The 26,578-nt window shown below is 40.8% G+C and overlaps 1 protein-coding gene across 1 annotated transcript; it reads left to right on the top strand.

Annotated features, from left to right (window-relative positions):
- The first annotated feature begins 83 nt into the window (after positions 1-83).
- LOC120866369 (schlafen family member 12-like) lies at positions 84-25,286 on the top strand. Its single transcript, XM_040244055.1, has 4 exons — positions 84-239; positions 18,396-19,465; positions 20,388-20,468; positions 24,459-25,286. The coding sequence occupies exons 2-4, from the start codon at positions 18,421-18,423 to the stop codon at positions 25,037-25,039; spliced, it is 1,707 nt and encodes a 568-aa protein (XP_040099989.1). The 5' UTR covers positions 84-239; positions 18,396-18,420; the 3' UTR covers positions 25,040-25,286.
- The last annotated feature ends 1,292 nt before the right edge of the window (positions 25,287-26,578 follow it).

Raw genomic sequence — 26,578 nt, 5'->3', positions numbered from 1 at the left:
TTTAGCCCTATCGTGCAGAGTATCTTAGAAAGTACAGATAAGCAGGCACAGAAGGGGAAATCTCCCGGCCCAACTCAGATAATCACGTGTTTAAAGCCCAGGCGCTTCGCCCGCAAAGTTTCGAGGGGCGGAGGCGGCGTCGTCACCATTGGCTGGATGTGCCAGCTCGCCTAGCGTTTACCAGCTCGCCTTTCAAACTGGGGACAAGGATCCTGGAAACTTCTGAGCAGCGCACCTGGGTAAGTTTGTCGCCCCCTCCCACGCTCTCCCCCGCCCCCGCAGTTGCCAGACGGGCTTCCGTGGTGGCTTAGTTGGTAAAGAATCCGCCTGCAATGCAGGAGACCCCGATTCGATTCCTGGATTGGGAAAATCCCCTGGAGCAGGGATAGGCTACCCACTCCAATATTCTTGGGCTTCCCTTGTGGAGACCTGGGTTCGATCCTTGGGTTGGGAAGATCCCCTGGAGAAAGGATAGGGTACCCACTCCAGTATTCTTGAGCTTCCCTTATGGAGGCCGGGCTTCCCTGGTGGCTCAGAGGGTAAAGCGTCTGCCTACAACGCAGGAGACCTGGGTCCTATCCCTGGGTCGGGAAGATCCCCTGAAGAAGGAAATGGCAACCCACTCCAGTACTCTTGCCTGGAAAATACCATGAACTGAGAAGCCTGGTAGGCTACAGTCCATGGGGTTGCAAAGAGTCAGATACGACTGAGCGACTTCACTGTGGAGGCCTGGGTTCGATCCCTGGGTTGGGAAGATCCCCTGGAGAAGGGATAGGCTACCCACTCCAGTATTCTGGCCTAGAAAATTCCATGGACTGTGTAGTCCATGGGTGGCAACGTCAGTCCATGACTGAACGACTTTCACTTTCACTACTGCCGCATATTTGAACCTCAGCTTCTTATCCTAAGTCTAATCGAGCAGCCCCCAACCCTTTTTGGCACCTTTCTTTTAGAGAAAGACAATTTCACCACCACCGTGGTGGGGGTGGGGGTGGGGTGAGGGGGGTGTGATTTTGGCAGTAATTCGAGTGATGGGGAGCAGCATGTGAAACTTCCCTCACTGGCCAGCATCTCACTTCCTGCTGTGCGCCACCCCACCCCACCCCACCCCCAGCCTCCATCCCCACCGCCCCCACCCCACCCCCGCCCCAGGCCTAACAGACCTTGGGCAGGTACCTGGTCTAGTCCACGGGCTCCATGTTACTCTCATTACTGCCCAAAGCGGCACAACCCCACCCAGACCCCTTCCGGGCAGACCCCGGCCCGCTGTTTGAGTCTTAGCTCCGTGACTCCTGTCTCGGTTGCTGCTGAGGCTGCTAAGTCGCTTCAGTCGTGTCCGACTCTGTGCGACCCCATAGACAGCAGCCTACGAGGCTCCGCAGTCCCTGGGATTCTCCAGGCCCGAGTACCGGAGTGGGTTGCCATTGCCTTCTCTGTCTCGGTAGCAACATCTACCAAAAACCTACAGATTGTTGAGGACTTGGGATCCGGACACTTGGGAGCTTGAGGTCAGGGCTGGATGTCTTCCCCTGCATGGGCCTAGGGAGGGAAAGTTGGGGTCTTAGCAGCAGCATATCACAGGGAGGGAGGAAGGGCAAGGGACAGGTCAGGCATAAGGGGAGTTAGGGTTCTGTGGGTAAAAATGTGGCTGGCAGTCACTGGTGAACTGTCTTCTAAATCCAGAAAGAGAAACCAAGCCCTTAGTGCTTTGCCAGAGTTTATAATCTAAAAGGGAGTGGGGAGAAGAACCACACCCTTTTAAACTAAAGGCAAAGTGCTAAAGGAGAAGGCCAAAGAATGCACCATATGCTTGTGGTCTGTGATTTGTGTGTGTGTGTGTGTGTGTTTGTCTGTTTGGTACCTCGGTTTTTATTTCTCAGGAGTTAGTTCCTGTCACTTCTGGCCCACCTTTCTGTGCAGTTAACCACCAACCTGCATTCTGGCATAACTAAGGAGATGTGAATGCCATCCCACTGCCCATTAAAAATAGCCAACAACTCAGGTTAAATCCTCAATCCAGGTCAGGTAGAATTTTCCCCAAAGTCTGAAGTGTGGAAGATTTTAAAAACAACTCACCTGTAAAACTAGATCCAAGGTTCCAGGTGAGGTCAATGATTTTTAGGCTCTTAGGGATTTGATAGGTTTCAGTTCCCAGCATATTTAAGGACTGTGTTCCTCCACCTAAGAGCAGTGGTTTTGAACTGTAGAGAGTTCTCCATAGTTACAGAGTTGGACTGGCACGGCCAGGATGTCATGCTCACCCACAAACCCTGGGTCCTTTCTCTATATGGTGTCTCAGTTCCAGCTTCTTTGGGTTCCAGGTTGCCCAGCAGGATGAGAAGGCATCCTCCTTTAGCACTTTGGGGGTGAGACAGTACCTATGGTGAGTGAACCAGAAGGGTTCACCAGTGGTAGGGCCTGATGCAGAGGGTGTTAAGGTTGGGAGGAAAGGTGAGAGGACTCTTGATTTAGAAACTACAAGCAGACTGGGAGGCAGGGACTTCTTGGCAGGGCTTGTATTACAGAAGATACTAGGACTGGGACTCTGTTCTTGGGCATGAGTAGAACTGATTCTCCCTTTGGGATAGAGATGCAGAATCTTTTCTGTCAAGCCAGCAGGAAATGTGGATCTGTGTTTGAAGCAGCCTTCATGTCTAAGAAATACGAAGAAACTGGGTCTAAAGAATACTAGTTGTACTGCAATATTATGGAGAAAGCATAGGATGGCAGGCATACATATCTCTCTGCTCTTTTCTTTTTCTTTTATTAATTTATTTTAATGATTTTATTTAAAAGTTTTTATTCTATATTTGAGTATAATTAATCGACAATATTGTGTTAGTTTCAGGTGTACAGCAAAGTGACTCCCTTATATTTGTATCCTTTTTCAAATTCTTTTCCCATTTAGGTTATTACAGAATATTGAGCAGAGTTCCCTGTACGTACAAATACAGTAGGTCTTTGCTGGTTATCTGTTTATGCAATATTAAGACTTCTATTAACGGTTATAATTAAATGACTTTGTTTAGCTGGCTTTATTGTTGTTTATCTACCAAGAGAGGATACTTACTCTGTTAGTGTCTCTTTGGGGGAAATGTTCCTTGCTTCAGGGCTTCCCCAGTAGCTCAGCTGGTGAAAAATCCACCTGCAATGCGAGAGACCTGGGTTCAATCCCTGGGTTGGGAAGATCTCCTGGAGAAGGGAAGGGCTGCCCACTCCAGTATTCTGGCCTGGAGAATTCCACGGACTGTATAGTCCATGGGGTGGCAGAGTCGGGCACGACTGAGTCACTTTCACTTACACTCCCTCCTTCCTTCAGGGTCATGTTCAAAAGCTTTTCTTCTCGGCACCTGGGCTGAGGAGTCCTATTTGAATGAATTACTGGGTCCTCAACTCTTAGAAAGGCATCTTCCATCTGCTTCAGCTCTGAGTTTTGGGACATTATGCTGCCTTCCAGCAGACTTGGAACCACAGCCTTCTCCCTCCAAAGGTACAGGGCAGGGCCCAGTAATCCTCCCGAAGATGAAGTTGCTAAAGAAAAATCTGGATAACTCTCTGTCTCTGAGTCTCTGTATGTGCCTATTCCCATGTGCTCTTTTGTTCCCTAATAAATGTTTTACTTGTTTCACTACTTCCCATTTCTCTTGGAAATTGATTTATTCACAGCTGACGGGCCAGAGCCTCGTCACTAGCCACTGGTCCCTGGTGGTCTAGTGGCTGGGTTTCAGTGCTCTCATTGCCATGGCGTGACTTCAGTCTCTGGCTGGGAACTGAAATCTTGCTTAAAGCTGCTGTAGGCCAAGGCCACCTGAGATCATATTTGGTGCAGAAACCCAGGAATTCAAGGTAAACCGCAGCCTTTGCCCAGCTGCGGCTTGAGGCCCCTGACTTTTGCTCTTGTCCTTTTCCTCTGCTTTCTACTTTGCTTTCTATTCAAGACATGCAGAGCATAAACTCAGTCTGCTCACTGCCTTATGGGTCCCCTCAAATTGAGTGACAAGGGCCACCCTCAACTTAAGGATCCCCTAGGTCATGCAGGTTCAAATAATGCTTGAGTGACAGCTGACGCTGTCCACTGGGGCCTGGTGGAAACACGGTTTCTAACGGTGCAGGAGCCCAAAGGGTCTTTCAATCTCTCTGTCCCATGTAAAACCCTCCACTATGCTTTTCTTTTGCACCTTATTCACACAAAAAGATCTCCATATAAGTGATTCAGACTACCATGAGGGTGTGACTCTCTCTGAGTCTGTCTGCCCATGCATGTGCCTGTTTATTTTCCTCCTAATAAACACTCTATTTTTTCACTAAAAAAAAAACTTATACCATTCTTCAGGAAACCATTTAACAATATATATTTAGATCTTTAAATATTTCATCACTGGATCTACTGATTCAACTTTTAGAAATCTCTGTGTCTGTATATCCTTCGTCTACTTACATAGAGTTTTATAATTTTCACTTATTTCTGTACCTAAGACCAAGTGTAACCTCATGTTTTAGAGCCAACCTTTATTTCCACAGATCTAGACACTTTCTTCACTTAACATGATTTTTCCCCTAAGGAAAAATCCTCCATTTCTACCACAGAAGAGAAATTGCTGATTTTCTGTTCTGGTCTCCATTCCCCATCCTAAAAAGTCTTTACATATGTTTGAACCATATTGGTATACTGAATTGAAGTACTTTGTCAGGAGACTCTTAGACTCATTGCAAAGTAGAAGATGTAATTAGCCTATCCAAGCCTCAGTATAACTGATCTGTGATCCTAGGATAATTTATTGAACAATTAAAAGCAACTTCAAGGTACTTCCTTAGTGGTCCAGTGGTTAAGACTTTGCCTTTTAATGCAGGTGGTGCAGGTTCAATTTCTGGTTAGAGAGCTAAGATAATGCCTCGTGGCCAAAAAAAGCAAAACATAAAACAGAAGCAATATTGTAACAAATTCAATAAAGACTTAAAAAATGTTCCACATCCACCCCCCAAAAAAATCTTAAAAAAAGCTATTTCCATTCCCAGCTGTAGAAAAATAATACTATGCTAATAATATAATATATATAATAATATATATGAAGTTATGAAGCAGTTAGTAAGGTTTTTTAAAATAGCTAATCATTACTTTACAAAAATGATTATATATAACATATTATTACACTGGAAAAACAAGATTCAAAACTGTTTGTCAAGTTTAGTATGGACCAGACTATACAAACTCTTCCATTGGAAAAAGCTCATCATGTTGGGTAAAGTGTTAAAAGAACAGAAAAACAGCTTACATCTCTAATTTATATTATGTAGCTCCTATAACTATAAAAAAAAGTTCTTAATGACCCAGAAAACCATGATGGTGTGATCACTACCTAGAGCCAGACATCCTGGAATACAGAGTCAAGTGGACCTTTAGGAAGCATCCCTATGAACAAAGTTAGTGGAGGTGATGAAATTCCAGCTGAGCTATTTCAAATACTAAAAGATGATGCTGTTAAAATACTGTACTCAATATGCCAGCAAATTTGGAAAACTCAGCTGTGGCCACAGGACTGGAAAAGGATAGTTTTCATTCCGATCCCTAAGAAAGGCAATGCCAAAGAATGTTCAAACTACCACACAATTGCACTTATCTCACACACTAGCAACGTAATGCTCAAAATTCTCCCAATGAGGCTTCAACAGTATGTGAACCAAGAACTTCCAGAAGCTGAATTTAGAAAAGGCAGAGGAACCAGAGAAATTGCCAACATCCATTGGATCATCGAAAAAGCAAGAGAGTTCCAGAAAAACATCTACTTCTGCTTTATTGACTATACCAAAACCTTTGACCGTGTGGATGACAACAAACTGTGGAAAACTCTTCGAGAGTTGGGAATATCAGACCACCACACCTGCCTCCTGAGAAATCTGTATGCATGTCAAGAAGCAACAGTTGGAACCAGACATGAAACAATGAACTGATTCCAAATTGGGAAAGGAGTACGTCAAGGCTGTATATTGTTACCCTGCTTATTTAACTTGTATGCAGAGTACATCATGAGAAACGCTGGGCTAGATGAAGCACAAGCTGAAATCAAGATTGCTGGGAGAAATATCAACAACCTCAGATATGCAGATGACACCACCTTATGGCAGAAAGAGAAGAATTAAAGAGCCTCTTGAAGAAAGTGAAAGAGGAGAGTGAAAAAGCTGGCTTGAAACTCAACATTCAAAAAACCTATATCTTGGCATCCAGTCCGATCACTTCATGGCAAATAGATGGGGAAACAATGCAAACAGTGACAGACTTTGTTTTCTTGGGCTCCAAAATCACTGCAAATGGTGACTGCAGCCATGAAATTAAAAGATGCTTGCTTGTTGGAAGAAAAGCTATGACAAACCCAGACAGCATATTAAAAAGCAGAGACATTATTTTATTGACAATGGTCCATATAGTCAAAACTATGATTTTTTCCAGTAGTCATGTATGGATGCTACAGTTGGACCATAAACAAAGCTGAGCACCGAAGAATTGATGTTTATGAACTGTGGTGTTGGAGACGCCTCTTGAGAGTCCCTTAGACTGCAAGGAGATCAAACCAGACAATCCTAAAGGAAATCAATCCTGAATATTCATTGGAAGGATGGATGCTGAAGTTGAAACTTTGGCCACCTGATGCGAAGAACTGCCTCATTGGAAAAGACCCTGATGCTAGGAAAGATAGAAGGCAGGAGGAGAAGGGAACAGAGGATGAGATCATTGGATGGCATCCCTGATTTTCCAGTAACTGGTGTTCCCAATGCAGGGGGCCCAGGTTTGATCCTTGGTCAGGGAACTAAAATCTCACATGCTGCAGCTAAGAGTTTGCATGCCACAATCGAAAGATCCCACATGCCACAAGGAAGATGCCACATGCTGCAACTAAGATCTGGCATGGCCAAATAAATAGAATAAGTAAATATTTTTTTTAAAGAAATGATTACAGGAATGATGTCAGCAAAAAGGTGGATAAGGAAGCTTTGACTCCCCATGAAAACATAGGAAAAAATTAAAAAACCAAGAAACCAGATGACTCAATAGTCTGGGCTCCAAAATCACTGCAGATGGTGATTGCAGCCATGAAATTGGAAGGAAAGTTATGACCAACCTAGACAGCATATTCAAAAGCAGAGACATTACTTTGCCAACAAAGGTATGTCTAGTCAAGGCTATGATTTTTCCAGTGGTCATGTATGGATGTGAGAGTTGGACTGTGAAGAAGGCTGAGCGCCGAAGAATTGATGCTTTTGAACTGTTGGTGTTGGAGAAGACTCTTGAGAGTCCCTTGGACTGCAAGGAGATCCAACCAGTCCATCCTAAAGGAGATCAGTCCTGGGTGTTCGTTGGAATGACTGATGTTGAAGCTGAAACTCCAGTACTTTTGCCACCTGATGCAAAGAGCTGATTCACTGAAAAAAGACCCTGATGCTGGGAAAGATTGAGGGCAGGAGAAGAAGAGGTCGACATAGGATGAGATGTTGGATGGCATCACTGACTCAGTGGACATGGGTTTGGGTGGACTCCGGGAGTTGGTGATGGACAGGGAGGCCTGGTGTGCTGTGGTTCATGGGGTCGCAAAGAGTCAGACACGACTGAGCAACTGAGCTGAACTGAACTGAACAATAGTAAGTGGTCAAAGGTAGTCAAGTGGATATATCAAGAAAACACAACATTCAAAACTGTAGGAAATTGCATGACATTTTTGCTTGCCCTTGGCTCAAACTCTCCCTGGCTTGGCAAGATCTTGGTCTGGATGAGGTAGCAACTCAGTTCCCACTTCCCTCCTTGACATGGTGGTGCCAGAACAGGCCTTACGTGTGATATTATAACCTGTCTTAAAGACTGCCAGAGGAATGGTGTCCATATTGCCTCATTCAGACCTCAGGTGGGAAAAAGTGGCAGCCACTCTTTGTGAAATCTTCAAGGAGATTATAAATATACAGATGTCTAGGATGAAAGATTACAGTTGAAGACATACAATAACTCTCTAAAGCCTGGAGAAGGAGCTGGGGTGAGATTTTGGGGAAATGAAGGTATTGCAAAGCAACTATGTATATGGAGAAATTGAATAAAGCACAGGTAGGACTTGTGATCAGTAAAAGACCTGAGAATTTCTTAACCTCTCATGTGAGACAGACTCACTATGCTCAGACCATGCTCAGCTAATCAGTGAAAAACTGCCCTGGCATGGAGGCAGTCTGCAAAGACTGGGAGAGGGTGCTGTTTTTTCAGATATCTGATTTTCAGCAAAAACTTGTAAGGCATACAGAGAAACAGGAAAACATGGCCCATGCAAAATAAGAAGGTAGAATGGCAGAACTTTTCCCTGAGGGAACTCAGATATTAGACATACTAGATGAAGGCTTTAAAACAGCTAGGTTAAGTATGCTCAAAGAGCTAAAGGAAAAAATGGACAAAGAACTAATTAAATCAGGCAAACAGTATATTTACAGTGTAGGAATATCAACAAAAATAATAGAAATTATAAAAAGAAGACAAATCTGGAGCTGAAAAACTGAATTGAAAAAGTAGAGGAATTCCAACAGTAGACTTGAGAAGGCATCAAAAAAAATCAATGAATTTTAAGACAAGACAATTGAGATTATCCAGTCGAAGAGCAGAAAGAAAAGAATGAAGAGAGGCAAATGAAGCTTTGGAGACTTGTGGGATATTATCACACACAGCAATACACATTATGGGAGTCCAGAAGGAGAAGAGAGATTGTTTGAAGAAATAATGACGTAAAACTTCCTAAATTTGGTGAAATATGTGAATCTACAGAAGAAACTCTATTAATAAATTCCCAAGTAGGATAAACCCAAAGAGATTCACACCAAGACATCTTATGATGAAGCTATCAAAGCCAAAGCAAAGTGAATCCTGAAAGTAGCAAGAGAGAAGCAACTTGTCATATCACAAGGGATCTTCAGTAAGATTAATAGCCAGTTTCTCAGCAGAAAACCTTGGAGGCTAGAAGGCAGTGGGATGATATATATTTAAAATGTTAAAAAAAAAAAAAAAACACTGTCAACTGAAAATTCTATCTCTGGAAAAACTGTCTTTTAAAAATAAAGGAGAAATTAAGATAGTCCCAAACAAAAGCTAGAGGAATTTATTTCCACTACGCTGGTCATAAAGGGAACGTTGAAGGGAATTCTTCAAGTTAAAGGATGTCAGACAGTAATTCTAATAACAGTTATTGGTAAAAGAAAATATGTAGACAAATACTACAAAAGTATTATTATAATTTTGGTTTGTAACTTGTTATTTTCTACAGGATTTAAAAGAAAAATGCATAAGTAATATAAATCTAAGTTATCGGTACATAGTATATAAAGTTTGTGACATCAGTAACATAAAGTGAGGGAGGGAGGAGTTATAAAGAGGTAGAGTTTTTCTATGTGACTGAAGTTAAATTAGAATGAATTTAAGACAGATTGTCATCATTTTAAAATGTTACATATAAGGTTTCCCTGGTGGCTCCCAGTGGTGAAGAATTTGCCTGCCAGTGCAAGAGACACAGGTTCGATCCCTGATCTGGGAGGATCCCACATGCTGCAGAGCAGCTAAGCCCATGCACCACAACTATTGAGCCTGTGCTCTAGAAACTGGGAGACGCAACTACGAAGCCTGAGTGCCTTAGGACCCGTGCTCTGCAACAAGAGAAGCCGTTGCAACGAAAAGCACACACACTGCAACTAAAGAGGAGCCCCTGCTCGCCACAGCTAGAGAAATGCCCGTACAGCAGTGAAGACCCAGCACAGCCCCAAATAAATAACATCATTAAAAATAAACTCTTCATCAAATCCTCTGGGTTTGAGACACATAGTTAAAGTCCCAACACCCAAAACTCTCTGCAAACTAGGAATAGAGGGGAACTGCCTCAAATTGATAAAGAAGACCTGCAAAAAAACCTACAGCTAACATCCTACTTAATGGTGAGAAATTTGAAATTTTCCCACCAAAATTAAGTTGAGGTAAAGATACCCCTTCTCACTACATTTTTCAACATTATATTGGATGTCCTTCAGTTCAGTTCAGTCGCTCAGTCATGTCCGACTCTTTGTGACCCCATGAATCACAGCACACCAGGCCTCCCTGTCCATCACCAGCTCCCGGAGTTCACTCAGATTCACGTCCATCGAGTCAGTGATACCATCCAGCCATCTCATCCTCTGTCGTCCCCTTCTCCTCCTGCTCCCAATCCCTCCCAGCATCAGAGTCTTTCCCAATGAGTTAACTCTTCGCATGAAATGGCCAAAGTACTGGAGTGTCAGCTTTAGCATCATTCCTTCCAAAGAAATCCCAGGGCTGATCTCCTTCAGAATGGACTGGTTGGATCTCCTTGCAGCCCAAGGGACTCTCAAGAGTCTTCTCCAGCACCACACTTCAAAAGCATCAATTCTTCGGTGCTCAGCCTTCTTCACAGTCCAACTCTCACATCCATACATGACTACTGGAAAAACCATAGGCTTGACTAGACGGACCTCAGTCAGCAAAGTAATGTCTCTGCTTTTGAATATGCTATCTAGGTTGGTCATAACTTTCCTTCCAAGGAGTAAGCGTCTTTTAATTTCATGGCTGCAGTCACCATCTGCAGTGATTTTGGAGCCCCCAAAAATAAAATCTGACACTGTTTCCACATCTATTTCCCATGAAGTGATGGGACCAGATGCCATGATCTTCGTTTTCTGAATGTTGAGCTTTAAGCCAACTTTTTCACTCTCCTCTTTCACTTTCATCAAGAGGCTTTTTCGTTCCTCTTCACTTTCTGCCATAAGGGTGGTGCCATCTGCATATCTGAGGTTATTGATATTTCTCCCGGCAATCTCAACTCCAGCTTGTGTTTCTTCCAGTCCAGCGTTTCTCATGATGTACTCTGCATATAAGTTAAATAAGCAGGGTGACAATATACAGCCTTGACGTACTCCTTTTCCTATTTGGAACCAGTCTGTTGTTCCATGTCCAGTTCTAACTGTTGCTTCCTGACCTGCATACAGATTTCTCAAGAGGCAGGTCAGGTGGTCTGGTATTCCCATCTCTTTCAGAATTTTCCACAGTTTATTGTGATCCACACAGTCAAAGGCTTTGGCATAGTCAAGAAAGCAGAAATAGATGTTTTTCTGGAACTCTCTTGCTTTTTCCATGATCCAGCGGATGTTGGCAATTTGATCTCTGGTTCCTCTGCCTTTTCTAAAACCAGCTTGAATGTCAGGAAGTTCACGGTTCATGTATTGCTGAAGCCTGGCTTGGAGAATTTTGAGCATTACTTTACTAGCATGTGAGATGAGTGCAATTGTGCGGTAGTTTGAGCATTCTTTGGTACTAAAACAATAATAATAATTAAAGAAAGAATAAAGGTATACAGATTGGGAAAAAGAAATAAAATTGTATTTGTTCACAGATGACATATTTATGCCTAAAATTGAAAGAATAAATAATGAAACAAAAACTACTGAAACTATAAACAGTTATAGCAAGTTTTCAGGATCAGTTCAGTTCAGTTCAGTTCAGTCGCTCAGTTGTATCCGACTCTTTGCGACCCCATGAATCACAGCATGTCAGGCCTCCCTGTCCATCACCAACTCCTGGAGTTCACTCAAACTTACGTCCATCAAGTCCGTGATGCCATCCAGCCATCTCATTCTCTGTTGTCCCCTTTTCCTCCTGCCCTCAATCCCTCCCAGCATCAGAGTCCTTTCCAATGAGTCAACTCTTCACATGAGGTGGCCAAAGTATTGAAGTTTCAGCTTCAGCATCATTCCCTCCAAAGAAATCCCAGGGCTGATCTCTTTCAGAATGGACTGGTTGGATCTCCTTACAGTCCAAGGGACTCTCAGGAGGTCCTCTCCAACACCACAGTTCAAAAGCATCAATTGTTTGGCACTCAGCTTTCTTCACAGTCCAACTCTCACATCCATACATGACCACTGGAAAAACCATAGCCTTGACTAGACACAAGGTTAATATACAAACGTCAGTCATTTTCCTATATACTTGCAGTGAACAGTGGAATTTTAAATTAAAAACACAATGCCACCTACATTAGCACCACCCAAAATGAAATGCTTAGGTATGAATCTTTAAAAATATGTAAAAGATATGTTCCGGGAAAACCACACAACAGTGATGAAAGAAATCAAAGTAGAGCTGAATAGAGATTCCATATCTGTGAATAGGTTTCATACTCTCACAATCTCAGTTCTTCCCAACTTGATCTTTAAGATTCAATGCAACCCCAATCAAAATCCCAGCAAGTTACTTTGTGGATACCAACAAACTGATTCTATAGTTTATAAGGAAAGAAAAACAGAACCTCAAAGAGCCAACACAGTATTAAAGGAGAAGAACAAAGTTGGAGGACTGATACTCCCCAACATCAAGAAGGTACTTTAACTTCAATAAAGCTACATTGGTTAAGGCCGCATGGTACTGATGAAAGAAGAGAAAGAGATCAGTGAAACAGAATAGAGAACCCAGAAATAGACCTGCATCAATATGGCCAGCTGATCTTTGACAAAACAGCAAAGGCAATACAATGGAGTAAAGACAGTCTTTTCAACAAATGGTGGTAGAACTACTGAACATCCTCATGGGAAATTTTTTAAAAAGCATGTAGACACGGTAACCGTATACACTTCACAAACATTAACTCAAAGTGGATCATGGGATGTGTTAACAAATGTAGAATTCAAAACGATAAAACTCCTAGAAAATAATCTAGGAGAAAACCTCAGTGACCTTGGCTGACAATGACTTTTTAGATAAAACACCAAGGGCATGGTCCATGAAGTAAAGAATTGATAAATTGGACTTCATTAACATTAAAAAAACTTCTGTTCTGAAAAGAAAATGTCAAGAGAATAAGACAAAGCACAGACTAAGAAAAAATACTTCCAAGAGACATAGTTATTATATTGTTATCCAAAATATGCAAAGAACTCTTAAAATTCCACAATAAGAAATAATTCTTTAAAAAATGAGCTAAAAAATCTTAACAATCATTCACCAAAGAAGATATACAGATGGCAGATAAACATATGAAAAAATGACCCACACCATATGTCATCAGTGAAATGCAAATTAAAACAAGATTCTACCACTTATCTATTAGAATGGCTAAAATCCAGAACACAGAGAACACCAAATGTTGGCAAGGATGTGAAAAAACAGGAGCTGCCAAGAGTCGGACAGGACTGAGCGACTTCACTTTCACTTTTCACTTTCATGCATTGGGGAAGGAAATGGCAACCCACTCTAGTGTTCTTGCCTGGAGAATCCCAGGGACGGCGGAGCCTGGTGGGCTGCCGTCTCGGGTTGCACAGAGTTGGACACGACTGAAGCGACTTAGCAGCAGTAGCAGCATATTCATTGCTGATGGGAATGTAAAATGGCACAGCTACTTTGGAAGACAGCTTGGCAATTTCTTACGAAACTAAACGTACTCTTACTGTATAATCCAGCAATTTTGATCCTTGGTATTTTTCCAAAGGAAATTTTATGTCTCCACAAAAACCTGCACATTTAGCAACCCTCTTCATAACTGCCCAAACTGGGAAGCAGTTAGATACCCTTCAGTGCTCAGTCGCTCCAGTCGTGTCTGACTCTTTGTGACCCCATGGATTATAACCCAACATACTCCTCTGTCCATGGGATTCTCCAGGCATGAATACTGGAGTGGGTTGCCACTTCCTTCTCCAGTAGATGTTCCCGACCAAGGGATCAAACCCACGTCTCTTCATATCTCCTGCTTTGGCAGGCAGGTTCTTTACCACTAGCACCACCTGGAAAGCATCCTTCAGTAGTGAATGGATAAATAAACCGTGGTGTATTCAGGCAATGGAATATTATTCAGTGTTAAAAATAAGTAAGCCTGGATGGGAGGGGAGTTTAGGGAAGAACAGACATATGTATGTGTATGGCTGAGTCCCTTTGCTGTTCACCAGAAGCTATCACAACATTGTTAATTGGCCATACCGCAATACAAAACTAAAAGATTTTTTAAAAAATAAGTGAGTTATCAAGCCATGAAAAGACACAGAAGAACCTTAAATGCATACTATCAAGTGAATGAAGTTACTTGAAAAGACTGTATATGACATTATGGGAATGGCGACCTAAGACAGTAAAAAGATCAGTAATTGTCAGAGATTGAGGGTTGTAGAGAGGAGAACAGGTGGAGCACAGAGGATTTGGGGGGCAGTGAAAATGTTCTGTATGACAGTATAATGATGGATACATGTTATTATACATTTTTTCAAACCCATAGAAAATTCAACACCAAGAGTGAACCCTAAGGTGAACTATGGGGAAAAAATAAACACAAAGAAAAGCATTAAAATAGGAAATGAGGAAAACATAGGCAGAACATCTTCAACATAAATCGCAGCAACGTGTTTTTGGATCTTAGGGTTTGGATCTTGGAAATAAAAGGGAAAATAAACAAATAGACCTAACCAAACTTAAAATACTTTGCGCAGCAAAGGAAACAGTAAACAAAATGAAAACACAACCCATAGAATGGGAGAAAGTATTTGCAAGCAATGTGACTGACAAGGGTTTAATTCTCAAAGTATACAAACAGGTTATATAACCCAAATGTCAAAAAAAAAAAAATCAAAAAGTAGTCAGGAGACCTAAATAGACATTTATCCAAGATAGATAGCCAATAGGTACATGAAAAGATGCTCAACGTGGCTAATTATAAGAGAAAAATGCAAATCAAAACTAAAATGAGGTATCACCTCACACTGGTCAGATCTGACCATCATCAAAAAGTCTACAAACAATAAATGCTGGGGAGGGTATGGAGAAAAAGGAACCCTCATACACTGTTGGTGGGAATGTAGATTAATGCAGCAGCTATGGAGAACAGTATCCATGTGACCCAGCAATCCCACTCCCGGGCAGTTTTCTAGGGAAGACGAATTCAAAAAGATACATGCACCTCAGTGTTCATAGCAACTCTACTTAAAATAGCCAAGGCATGGAAGCAACCTAAATGTCCACTGACGGGTGAATGGATAAAGAAGATGTGTTATAATAATATATACACATGTACACAAAATGGGATATTACTCAGCCATAAAAAGGAATGAAATAATGCCATTTGCAGAAACATGGATGGACTTAGAAATTATCATCCTAAGTGAAGTAAGTCAGACAGAGAAAGACTAATACCATTTATATGTGAAATCTTAAAAAAAAAAAAAAACAATTCAAATGAACTTATATACAAAGCAGAAATAGACTCACAGACATAGAAAGCAAACTTATGGTTACCAAAGGGAAAAGGCAGGGGGAGGGATAAATTAAGATTAACATATACACACTATTATATATAAAATAGATAGCCAACAAGGGCTTACTGTATAGCACAGGAAACTATATTCAATATCTGTTAATATCCCACAGTGAAAAAGAATCTGAAGAAGATGAGATTTACACACACACACAGATACATATATGTATGTATAACTGAATTACTTTGCTATACACCTGAAACTATCACATTGTAAATCAACTACAATTTAAAAAGAAGGAAGTAAAAAAAAAAAAAGCAAAAGGATAACTGGAGAAATGTAAGTTAAAGGATCTCATTCAACGCTTCAACAAAATAATCAATAAAGACATAATATATTCCTAAAAAAAATAAGAAATGAGGGTCAAAAGAAGATGAAATGAAGATGGCTTCACTGGTGAATTCTACCTGGCTAAATTTTTTGTGTGTGGGGGGGATTCTTGGCAATAAAAATAATTTCTCAACTAAAATCAGAACATTAGCACCATTCTGGCTGTCCAGTCTCAATCCTGTGCAAGAAATACTGTTTCAACCAGTGAGGTGATCCACTTGTCAGGTATCTTAATTTGTTCATGCTGCTATCAGAAAATGTCATAGACTGGGTGGCTTATAAACGATAGAAGTTTATTTCTTACAGTTATGGAAGTTGGTGCAGCAGATTTGGTGTCTAATGAGGGCGACTTTTAGTTCTTAAATGACTGTCCTTTCTCTGTCCTTGGACTTCCCTGGTGGTTCAGAGGTTAAAGCGTCTGTCTGCGGTGCAGGAGACCTGGGTTAGATCCCTGGGTCGGGAAGATCCCCTGGAGAAGGAAATGGCAACCCACTCCAGTACTCTTGCCTGGAGAATCCCATGGATGGAGGAGCCTGGTGGGCTACAGTCCATGGGGTCGCAAAGAGTCGGACATAACTGAGTGACTTCACTTTCACTTTCTCTGTCTTTACATGGTATAAGGGGTCAGGCAGCTCTCTGGGGAACCTTTTGTAAGGATACTAATCTTATTTATGAAGGCACCACATCACACCCCAAACATCATCATACTGGGGATTAGGTTTCAACTTGTAAATTTTAGGGGCACACAAACGTTCAATTTATAGTACCAGGCTATTCTCTGGAACCAGGATCCAGTTATGAGGTCGCAGGACAACAAGTTGGCATGAGTCCCAGGGCTCCTTGGGTAGAGGCCATTGAGAACTCCAAAGGGAGGAAAGTTGGACCTAAAACCTTACAGTGTTGTCCAGGCTTGGGTAACCTTCCAGGATGACACTGCTGGCCCTGGCTGGTCCCAGGCACTGGAAGGGCTCAGAAAACTTCATGGAAGACATTCCACAGCATGAAGAGTGCTCTGCACCCTGGAGGTTCAGAGTCCACGGCAGGAACCAGCCCCAGACCTCTCCTCTTTGTGTTCTGATTAGGAGCCCCGCCCCTGATTTCCTGTCGTTAGAAAACAACCACTCTAGACTTCCTGGTGGCCTCCCTGGTGACTCAAACAGTAAAGAATCTGCCTGCAATGTGAGAGACCTGGGTTCCATCCCTGGATTGGGAATATCCTTCCTGGAGGAAGGCATGGCAACCCACTCCAGTATTCTTGCCTGGAGAATCTCCATGGACAGAGGTTGGGGTCCATGGGGTTGCAAAGAGTTGGACACAACTGAGTGACTCAGCACACAGCACAAACAGTTATTTTCGATGTCCAAAGCAGACCCAGAGTTATTTTCGATGTCTCAGCTCTGGCTGCTATAACAAAACTATCCTAGACTGGGTGGCTTATAAACAACCGAAATTTATTTCTCACAGTTCTGGAAGCTGGGAAGTCCAGGATCAAGGTGCCAGTGTGGTCAGGCTCTAGTCTTGTTGAAAAGAGGGTCCTTTTCTGGTTGCAGACTACTGACTTTTCATGACATGGTAGAGAGCAGAGAAGAGAAGCAAGCTGTCTTGAGATTCTTATAAAGGCATTAATTTTATTCACGAGTGCTCGAACCTTTTGATCTCATCTGATCCTAATTACCCTTCAAAGGCCCCATTTTCTAATACCTTCAGCATGGTAGGGCAGGGTTTCAGAATACGAATTTTGGAGGGACACAAATGTTCAATCCATACATTTATTTACATATGATCAAAAGTTTATGGAGACTGAGGTGGTGTCTACAACCTATAGCTGAGCCTCTTCAGGATACTGGTCCAGCAATGGATAGGAGTATTTGGACCCTTTATATCCTTTCCCAGTGTAGTGATTCCTACCTATGATAAACTTTACATTCAGCTGTCTCTAGGCCATATAGCAAAGCCGTAATCCCAACAGACCTTAAAGGAACAGAGCTAATGGATTACGTATATAGTTATACTAAAGAAGATGTTTTTGTATATAAGAATTTTACCTCATTGAAAAGATGCGGCTAGGTGATATCTGATAGAAAATGGATAGAAAATAGAAAATCTTGACCCACCTTGCTTAAGATCAATGGCCAAAATTTGTGAATCTGATTCATCCTTGCAGGAAGGAAAAATTACTAAAATGGCATATTGTACCAAGGCAACATTGTAAAGCAATGTCGCTTTAGGACTAAAAAAAAGAAAAAAATGGTATATTGCTACATGTCTTTATACTCCCAATGATAATTTCCCCAAAGGATTCCTCAATAAGATAATTAAGATAAAGTTGAAATCATTTAAAAAATTAAAATATATGTAATATATAAAGCTAAAACTTGGTTCACTGAGATCAGAAATATAGATAGGCTCTCCTCAGGGCCTTATTTAAGAAAAGAAGAGAGAAATAAGTTTTATATATATATATATATATATATATATATGGAATTAGGATATAATATAAACAGATAAAAATGAGATTCAAACAATTAGAAGAGGGTCATATAAAACTATGGTAAAATATTGAAAAATTTTAGAGTAGAAATTATCACCTTAGTTCAAAATATGTTAAAAAAAAAACATACTTTGCATCCTTACCATGCTATTCAGTGAGATATAGGATAAAGCAAAAGAAAGAATTTTGCTGGGTTTGCCTCACAATACAGAATCTGCTATCTCTTCTGTTCAGGTCCTATTGTAAATGGCTGTCTGTTTTACAGGAAAGAATTTCTGCTTGGAAATTGAATGGCTTCTGAGAAAATGACCATCTGTATTGTTTCAGACACTAACTACCCGGAGCTGGTTCTAGATGTGGGAAAAGTCACTTTGGGGGAGAAGAATAGAAAAAAAATGAGAGATTCTCAACTGAGAAAAAAGCAGAATGAAAGCCTCTCAAAATGTGTGATTACTTTGCTGAATTCTGGAGGGGGAATGAGCAAGATTGAAATTGAGAATGAAGATTATAGTTATGAAAAAGATGGAATAGGATTAGATTTGGAACATTCTTTAGCCGATATGGTTCCAATTGTTCATAAATACTTTGACTTTATGAAACAAGGTAAATATTTTCTGATTTTTGTCAAATCGTGGAGCTCCAAAATCCCTGGGATGAAGATTGCCACCTTGAGTTCCAATTTGTATAAAAGAGATATAACCTCTGTAAAAGTCATGAATGCTATGGTGGCACTGGAATTCCTCAAAGACAGGATAGAAACTAGAGAGAGATTTTCTTTAACGTTAAAATCACCTTCAAAGAGGTGCCGAGAAGAAAGTAGCACAAAAGCCTTGGCTTCTGACTTTTTTAATAGGACGCAACTCAGGTACAGAGAAAAACTCACCTTTACTGAATCCACATATGTGGAAATTAAAGACTTCTCAACACAAAAGCTGTTGCAACGGATTAAAGAGATTCTCCCTCAAAATGTTTCAGCATTTGCAAATACTCGTGGGGGATATTTGTTTATTGGTTTAAGTGAAGAAAAACAAGAAGTAATTGGCTTTAAAGCAGAGAAGAGTGACCTTGACAAGTTAGAAAGAGAAATAGAAAAATGCATCAGCAAATTGCCTGTCTATCACTTCTGTACGGAGAAGAAGAAGATAAATTATTTATGCAAATTCCTTGAGGTATACGATGAAGAAAGTCTTTGTGGATATGTCTGCATGCTCAAAATAGAGCCATTCTGTTGTGCAGTGTTTGCCAAAAACCCAGATTCCTGGCATGTGGAAGACAATGAAGTGACACAGCTGTCTGTGGAGGAGTGGGTGCAATTAATGATGGATCCTGGACCAGGTGAGGAAGGGGGATCAGAAATAACGGTGCATTTGGCTGTGGCAGCAAGATTTGTTGTTCTCTGAGACCGGGGGCAAGATCAATACTCCTCAGATTTCAACACCTAATTTACTAATCTTTGGTAGACACAAGCAATAGTTTGCTATCTCTACCTGTTTAGAAGGTAGTTATTCCATCCACGAAAGTACATTATCTTCTCTCCATAGCACTACCTAGTGTAATTTTTCTTCCCTATCACGTCTACTCACTTTCAGGGAAAGCCTGTGAATTCCTTCTCCCTTTTCCTGTGGAGCTCAGTTTCAGTAACTGACCATTTCTTTCTCTCAGGAGCACTTGCCTCTTTTATGTGCTTGCTCTTCATCTTTCTTTACACTTTCCTTTAAAACCTCTTCCCTCTTCATCTCCTGTTTCTTCCATTTGTGGACCAACATATAACCCTAAATTGGACTTTGATAAGAAAAGGATAATGTTGGTGTTTTATCTGATTTTTAGAAAAGAAAAAAGCCTCCAGTGAAACTGGACCAGCGCTAGCAACTTAAAAATCTCTGAAATTGCAAGCCTCTTTCTTTTTTTTTTTTTTTTTAAGCCTCTTTCTTAGAATCTGCATGAAATTAGACTCTCCTTCACTAGCCATCATGTCTTCTAATTTTAATTGCTTTTAAAATGAGCCCTGTTATATGGTAATGTATTCGATTACTATTCATGCACTTTCCTATTAATATTCAACATAGTATGTTTCAGCAGCCTCAAGGAATAAATTTATAACTTTTGTCTGACCTGGGAATCTATCCACAATATTTAACAATATTTCTATTGGGAAAATGGGGTCATTTCTAAGCAGACTTTAGATACACAAAAGCATTTAGTTGTGACTAAGCATTTAGTTGTGAGAAATGAAGAAAGTGGTTTTTTGTTTTTTAAGATTTTTCCAGGTTGTTTGAAGAGATGAAGCCTCAGCGAAGTATGTTATCACCAATTCCCTATGATTGGTCTGTTGATAAAGGTAAGAATTTAGAAAGTCAGCAGCAGAGATATCACTTTAGAGGCAATTTAATTAGGGTTTCTTTGGACTTGTATGTCTTTTCAAATCTCCTTCTCTTCAAATCAGCTCTTTCTTGAAACTTATCATCAAAGTATATTTTGGCATTCAGGGAATGCTTTGGTGTTTTTAGCACGGACTATATTAAAATGTAATATTTCAGATTTTGATTAGACTTTTTCTTGGTGTAATAGGAACTCCTTTCATTGGAAGTAAGAGAAACCCAAGTCAACTTAGTTTAAACAAAAAAGAAATCCATCATGTCAGTAGGAAGTCTATATTGAGACCCAGCTTCATACAGGGCTATATTCCATTATTGAAGAAAGACCAACAATACTCAGAATCTCTGATTTACTGTTTTTGTTGTTATTGTTTATGGGCAACATGTTTGTTGTTTTCTGCTGTATACACAGTGTTACCGTGAATATTTTTGTTCAGTCTTCTGTCGCATATTTGTGAAAGTTATTCTAGGGTGCACACCCAGGAGTAGAATTGCTAGGTCAGGAAGTATATGAATATCCAAGCAATGAGATAATGCCAGATTGTTTTCCAAAGTAGATGAGTCACTTTACTCCCACCAACATGTTAGAAATGGCACGTCTTCTCCAGTTGTCAGCTTCTCTTCATCTTTCTTTTCATCCTCCTTTTTCCCACTCAAATAAGTGTAAAATAGTATCTGTTAACATCTGCATTTCCCTGGCTGTTAATTTGGTTGAGAATCTCTTCGTGTACTTACTGTCTGTATGTATTTTATTGCCTATGAAATGCTTATTTATTCTGTCGGTTGCCCATTTTGCTATTAGGCTTTTGTCTTTTTCCTATTGATATGTAGGAGATTCTAGAATCCCGATCCTCTTCTGATCATAGGTATTACAGGTTACAGAAATCTTCTCCAAGTTTGTAGCTTTTGTTTTCTCTTTGCTTGAGGCGGCTGCTGCTGCTAAGTCGCTTCAGTCGTGTCTGACTCCTTGAGGCATATGATGATTATTAGCAGCTTGATACTTTTGCTGATTATGACTTAATTTAAAATTAAGTTACCAATATTTAAAGTTACCAAGTTACCAATATTTAAATTTTCTGTTTCACTGCTCTTTCTGCTTTGTGTATGAGATCCTCTCTAACCAGTAAAACCGTATTTCCTTTCATTTTCTTCTAAAAGTTTTAGGGTTTTGCACTTTATGTTTAACATTTAAAGCCTCAGTCTATCTCAGTAGTGATGTAAGGGTGGTATTTCGTTTTATTCCATGTGGATAACTGCATTGTTGGTTTTCATTCACTAAGTCGTGTCTAACTCTTTGTGACCTCCCTGGACTATAGCCCACCAGGCTGCTCTGTCCATGGGATTTCCTAGGCAAGAATACTGGAGTGGGTTGCCATTTCCTTCTCCAGGGGGATCTTCTCAACCTAGGGATCAAACCTGTGTTCTCCTGGCTTGGTAGGCAGATTCTTTAGCACTGAGCCCCCAGGGAAGCCCAGTAACCACATTACCCAGCCCCAGTTACTGAACTGTTTCTATTTTCACCCACCAATTTGCCATGCCATCTCCAGCAATATTACTTGGTATATGTATAGCTATGTTTCTAGAATCCCTATTATGTTCATTTGGTCAATTTGTCTATCCTTATATACACTATACTGTCTTAATATTGTAATATTGTTCTAAGTACTTAGCAGGGCAGGCCTCCTTACTATTACTCTTTTTCTTTGACAGTGTCTTGGCAATTTAAATCATTTAATCCATGAAACAAATTTTAGAACTGTTTAAGTGCCACAAAAAGCCCTTTAAAGATTTTGATTGCAGTTACACTGAATATATAGATTTCAGAAGTGGCATAGTGACGTTATTTATATCAACTGGTCTTTGTACAATTGAACATAGGTTTTTAAAATGTTTTGTTGTTGTAATTGATGTTATCTTTTTGTTTGGCTGCACTGCTTAGCTTTCGGGATCTTAGTTCTCTGACCCAGAACTGAATTTGTGCCCTCAGGAATGAATGGAGGTACAAAGTCCTAACCACTGTACCACCAGGGAATTCTCAATATTTTACTTTAAAAATTACATTTTTTTCTTATTTGTCACTAGTGTGTAGAAATGCAACTGATTTTATATGTTGATTTCACACCACCTTGTTAAAATTTATTTTAAATAATTTGTTCATAACATTGCTTTCCTGACCTAAGAAAATATCATTAAGGTCATTATTTTGAATTCCCTGTTGGGTAAATCACTTGGCTCCACTTCATTAGGAAAAGGTTTCTGGAGATGAGTTTTGTTCTTTAATTTTGAGCATAATCCCATTTCTTCTTTTTTCTTGACTGTATTGGTTTCTGGACATTATATAAAGCAACTGTTTTCACAGACCGACCTCAAATAGGAGATGAACTCACTAAGTAGTTCAGCCAGACATTCTGGGTACCTCTCAAAGCTTTGTGCTCATTTACGCTGCTAACACTTTGTTCCTAGTGTTCCCGGGAACACTAGAGTAAGCCGAGTCCCACCAATGCCCTGATTAAGGGAAGGGAGGAGCCAGTGCCTCAAGGTGTAGCCAGAAAAGTTGAGGCCCTAGATGTGTGTCCCAGTTCCTCCTCTCCTTAGGGAGAAGTTGATAGATGGCTTTTATCTCCCGACTGTTCTTTTATTTTTCTTTCATTTTTCTTTGTTTATTTATGGCTGTGCTGGGTCTCTCTTGCTACACATGAGCTTTCTCTAGCTGCTGCGAGCAGGGGCTGCTCTCTAGCTGCAGTGTAGGGGCTGTTCGTTGCAGTGGCTTCTCTGGTTGTGGCGCACAGGCTCTAGGGCACAAGGGCTCAGTGGTTGTGGCGCACGGGCTCAGTTGCAGCAGGGGCTCCAGTGTGCGGCTGGGCTCAGTGGTTGTGGCGCACAGGCTTAGTTGCCCGGTGGTGTGTGGTATCTTCCTAGACACAGTAGGGGAAAGAGAGGGTGGGACAAATTGAGAGACTAGCAATGAAATATGTATATTACCGTACATGCAACAGACAGCAAGTAGGAAGTTGCTGTATAACCCAGGGAGCTCAACCCAGTGCTCTGTGGCAACCCAGGGGGGTGGGATGGGGTGGAGCTGGCAGGGAGGTTCAGGAGGGAGGGGACATGTATATACTTATGGCTGACTCATGTTGTTGTATGGCAGAAACCAGTACAACGTTGTAAAGCAATTATCCTCCAATTAAAATAAAAGAAAAAAAAATTCAGAGGCTTTGGAAGATGCTACGTTCCTCCAAAGGGGATTATATTTCTTCCTGCAGGTAGATAGAGTACCAGTGACAACCTTGATTTTTTTGTTTTAAGATTTGTTTTATGCCTTTCTAGAAAGAATATCTTTAAATTTTGCCCTTACCATTATTAAGTCATGGCTCTTCTTGAGTCTCAACTCAAAGTCTGAGGTGTTTACCACAGGCCTTCGGCTTTTCAGGGACTTGAATTTCGGTCTAAGTCACCCCACCACCATGAGGTTGATAAAACTCAGGTTCAGCTCTTTAACCTCCCAGTTGACATTTTCTTTTGGGTTTCCTGCATCTCACCCTGTGTCTGCTAAGTGAGTTGAAGGAAATGTGTCTGTGGAGTTTGGCTGCTTTTCTGCAGTTTTATCTTAGGTTTTCCCTCTCGAATTATAGTTCCTCTGGTAGCCCTGAATGCCAGTCTCTTTTTTCATGCTTGGACTGTATTTACCCATGACATGATATGGAAAATATCCTCAGGCAAAAAGCTGGGGTGAATGTGGTGCTATTTCCTGTACTTCCATCAAATATTGTGACCCTTCAAGCCCTGCTTGTGTTGGTTGCTCTCTAGTTCTTTAAATTTCTGTTTTTATATTTTATACAACTTTTATAGTTGTGTTTGGTGGGAGGGGATAGTCTGGTACAAGCTACTTTGTCATGGTTGGAATTGGAAGCTTCCAGTGCTTAAAAATTTATTTTAATTATTTTCATACCTAGTGCCATCAGAAAAGGTGACATATATTCCAGAAATCCTCTACAAGAGACTGTTCTCACAACATGAAGGACTTGCACAGTTGATACGTGAAGAGATGGGCTCTGTTCATCAAGGTACATTGATCTTTTCTAAGAGCTGGTCTTTGGATCTGGACTTGCAAGAGAACCAGAGCGTCATCTGTGATGCACTTCTAATCTCGCAGGACCGGCCTCCAGTCTTATACACCTTCCTCAGGGAACTGAATGAGGAACTGAAAGGTTATTCTATACAAACTGCCTTAACTTTAAAGAAGAAACTGGTAAAAATTGGTGGCTACACTGGGAAAGTGTGTGTCATGACAAAGATCTACTGGAGTGAAGAATCTTCTACATCAACTGAAGGCAGTGCAAGACTTCTTTATGATTCAGGCTTATCTGCAATTTACCCTAAGTCCTACACCCTCATAACCAGTCAAACAATGAACGACTTAAAGAAGGCCCTTTTTATAGTCTTGAAGACGCTTGGAACTTTAAGTAACGAATTTGATTCTGAGATTTTTCAACACCTCTTGAGCAATCAGCATGGATTACTTTCTGAGGAATGACAAAAGGTTATTTAGATATCGTCCAGTTCAGTTCAGTCGCTGTTGTGTCCAACTCTTTGCAGCCCCACAGACTGCAGCACGCTGGCTTCCCTGTCCTTTACCATCTCTCGGAGTTTGCTCAAACTCATGTCTATCGAGTCGGTGATGCCATTCAATCATCTCATCCTCTGTCGTCCCCTTCTCGTCCTGCCTTCAATCTTTCCCAGCAACAGGTTCTTTTCTCGCGAGTCAGATCTTTGCATCAGGCAGCCAAAGTATTTAGCTTCAGCACCAATCCTTCCAAAGAATATTCAGGACTGATCTCCTTTAGGATGGACTGGTTGGATCTCCTTGCAGTCCAAGGGCCTCAAGAGTCTTCTCCAACACCACAGTTCAAAAGCATCAATTCTTCAGTGCTCAGCTTTCTTTATGGTCCAATTCTCACATCCATACATGACTACTGGAAAAACCATAGCTTTGACTAGATGGACCTTTGTCGGCAAAGCTTTTTAATATGCTGTCTTGGTTTGTTATAGCTTTTCTTCCAAGGAGCAAGCATCTTTTAATCTCATGGCTGCAGTCACCATCTGCAGTGATTTTGGAGCCCAAGAAAATCTTGTGCAAGGCTCATCTGAATCATGAAAAGTAGACCAGGCTACAAAGTTGTTTTTCATTATGTCGTCAATGTTGTTCTCAAATAATGTGAAAATATACCTCTGAAAAGCTTTGCTAGGAAAACAGCTTGATAGGATCTTGGAAAGTCTAATTTAATTTTCAATTTATTTCTTTCTAAATGGTTTTCATAGGTGTTACTCAAGACTTTTTGTTGTTGTTTAGTCTCTAAATTGTGCCTGATACTTTTGCAACCCCATGAACTGTAGCCCACCAGGCTCCAACTGGAGTGGGTTGCCATTTCCTTCTCCAGGGGATCTTCCCAATCCAGGGATGAAACCTGCATCTCCTGCTTGGCAGGCAGATTCTTTACCACTGAGCCCTCTGGGAAGCCCCTTTAAAAGTTATTAGGAAAATTAATTTGTTAATTACTCTGTGCACAGAGTAGTTTATTTACTCTGTGCATAGTTCATGGATAAGTTTTCTTCCACTTTTAAGATATGAAAAATTTCAATACTTTTATTTTAACAATGATGGAAATTTCCAAGATGTACCCAGAAAACCTTTATAATTTAGAAAAGATTATAATTGATGATGTTTACAGTCTTTATAAGGAAATGAAGAATCCAAAACTTGTTCCCCCTCCCCACAAAATTCTCTGAATCTTCTTGGACAACTTTTACACTGTTCACTTGGAGAAGATATGACTTTTCTAATTGCCCAGCTGGCATCCTTAAGAACTCAGCAGAATAGTCACTTTAACATGCGGGATTGAAGATGATATGGAGACTCTTCCAGACAAACAAAAGGTAAAGAAGTTCATCACCACTAGACTGGTGGTACAAGAAATGTGACAGGGACTTAAGCTGAAATGAAAGGGTGCTAATTAGTACAAATGGTCTCTGTCTTAAAATGATTTGACTTAGGATTTCTTGACTTTACGGTGGT

Source organism: Oryx dammah, unplaced genomic scaffold, assembly GCF_014754425.2.
Source record: "Oryx dammah isolate SB20612 unplaced genomic scaffold, SCBI_Odam_1.1 HiC_scaffold_8, whole genome shotgun sequence".
In the NCBI taxonomy this organism is placed as follows: Eukaryota; Metazoa; Chordata; class Mammalia; order Artiodactyla; family Bovidae; genus Oryx; species Oryx dammah.
Note: the sequence above shows the minus strand (reverse complement) of the source record. Positions and strands in the feature narration are given on the sequence as shown.

Excerpts from the sequence above, each read along its gene's own strand:
- LOC120866369 (XM_040244055.1), top strand. The coding sequence starts at position 18,421 with ATGGCTTCTGAGAAAATGACCATCTGTATTGTTTCAGACACTAACTAC. Across the intron at positions 19,466-20,387 it reads AATGATGGATCCTGGACCAG|ATTTTTCCAGGTTGTTTGAA; the intron begins GTGAGGAAGGGG and ends TTGTTTTTTAAG. Across the intron at positions 20,469-24,458 it reads TGATTGGTCTGTTGATAAAG|TGCCATCAGAAAAGGTGACA; the intron begins GTAAGAATTTAG and ends TTTCATACCTAG.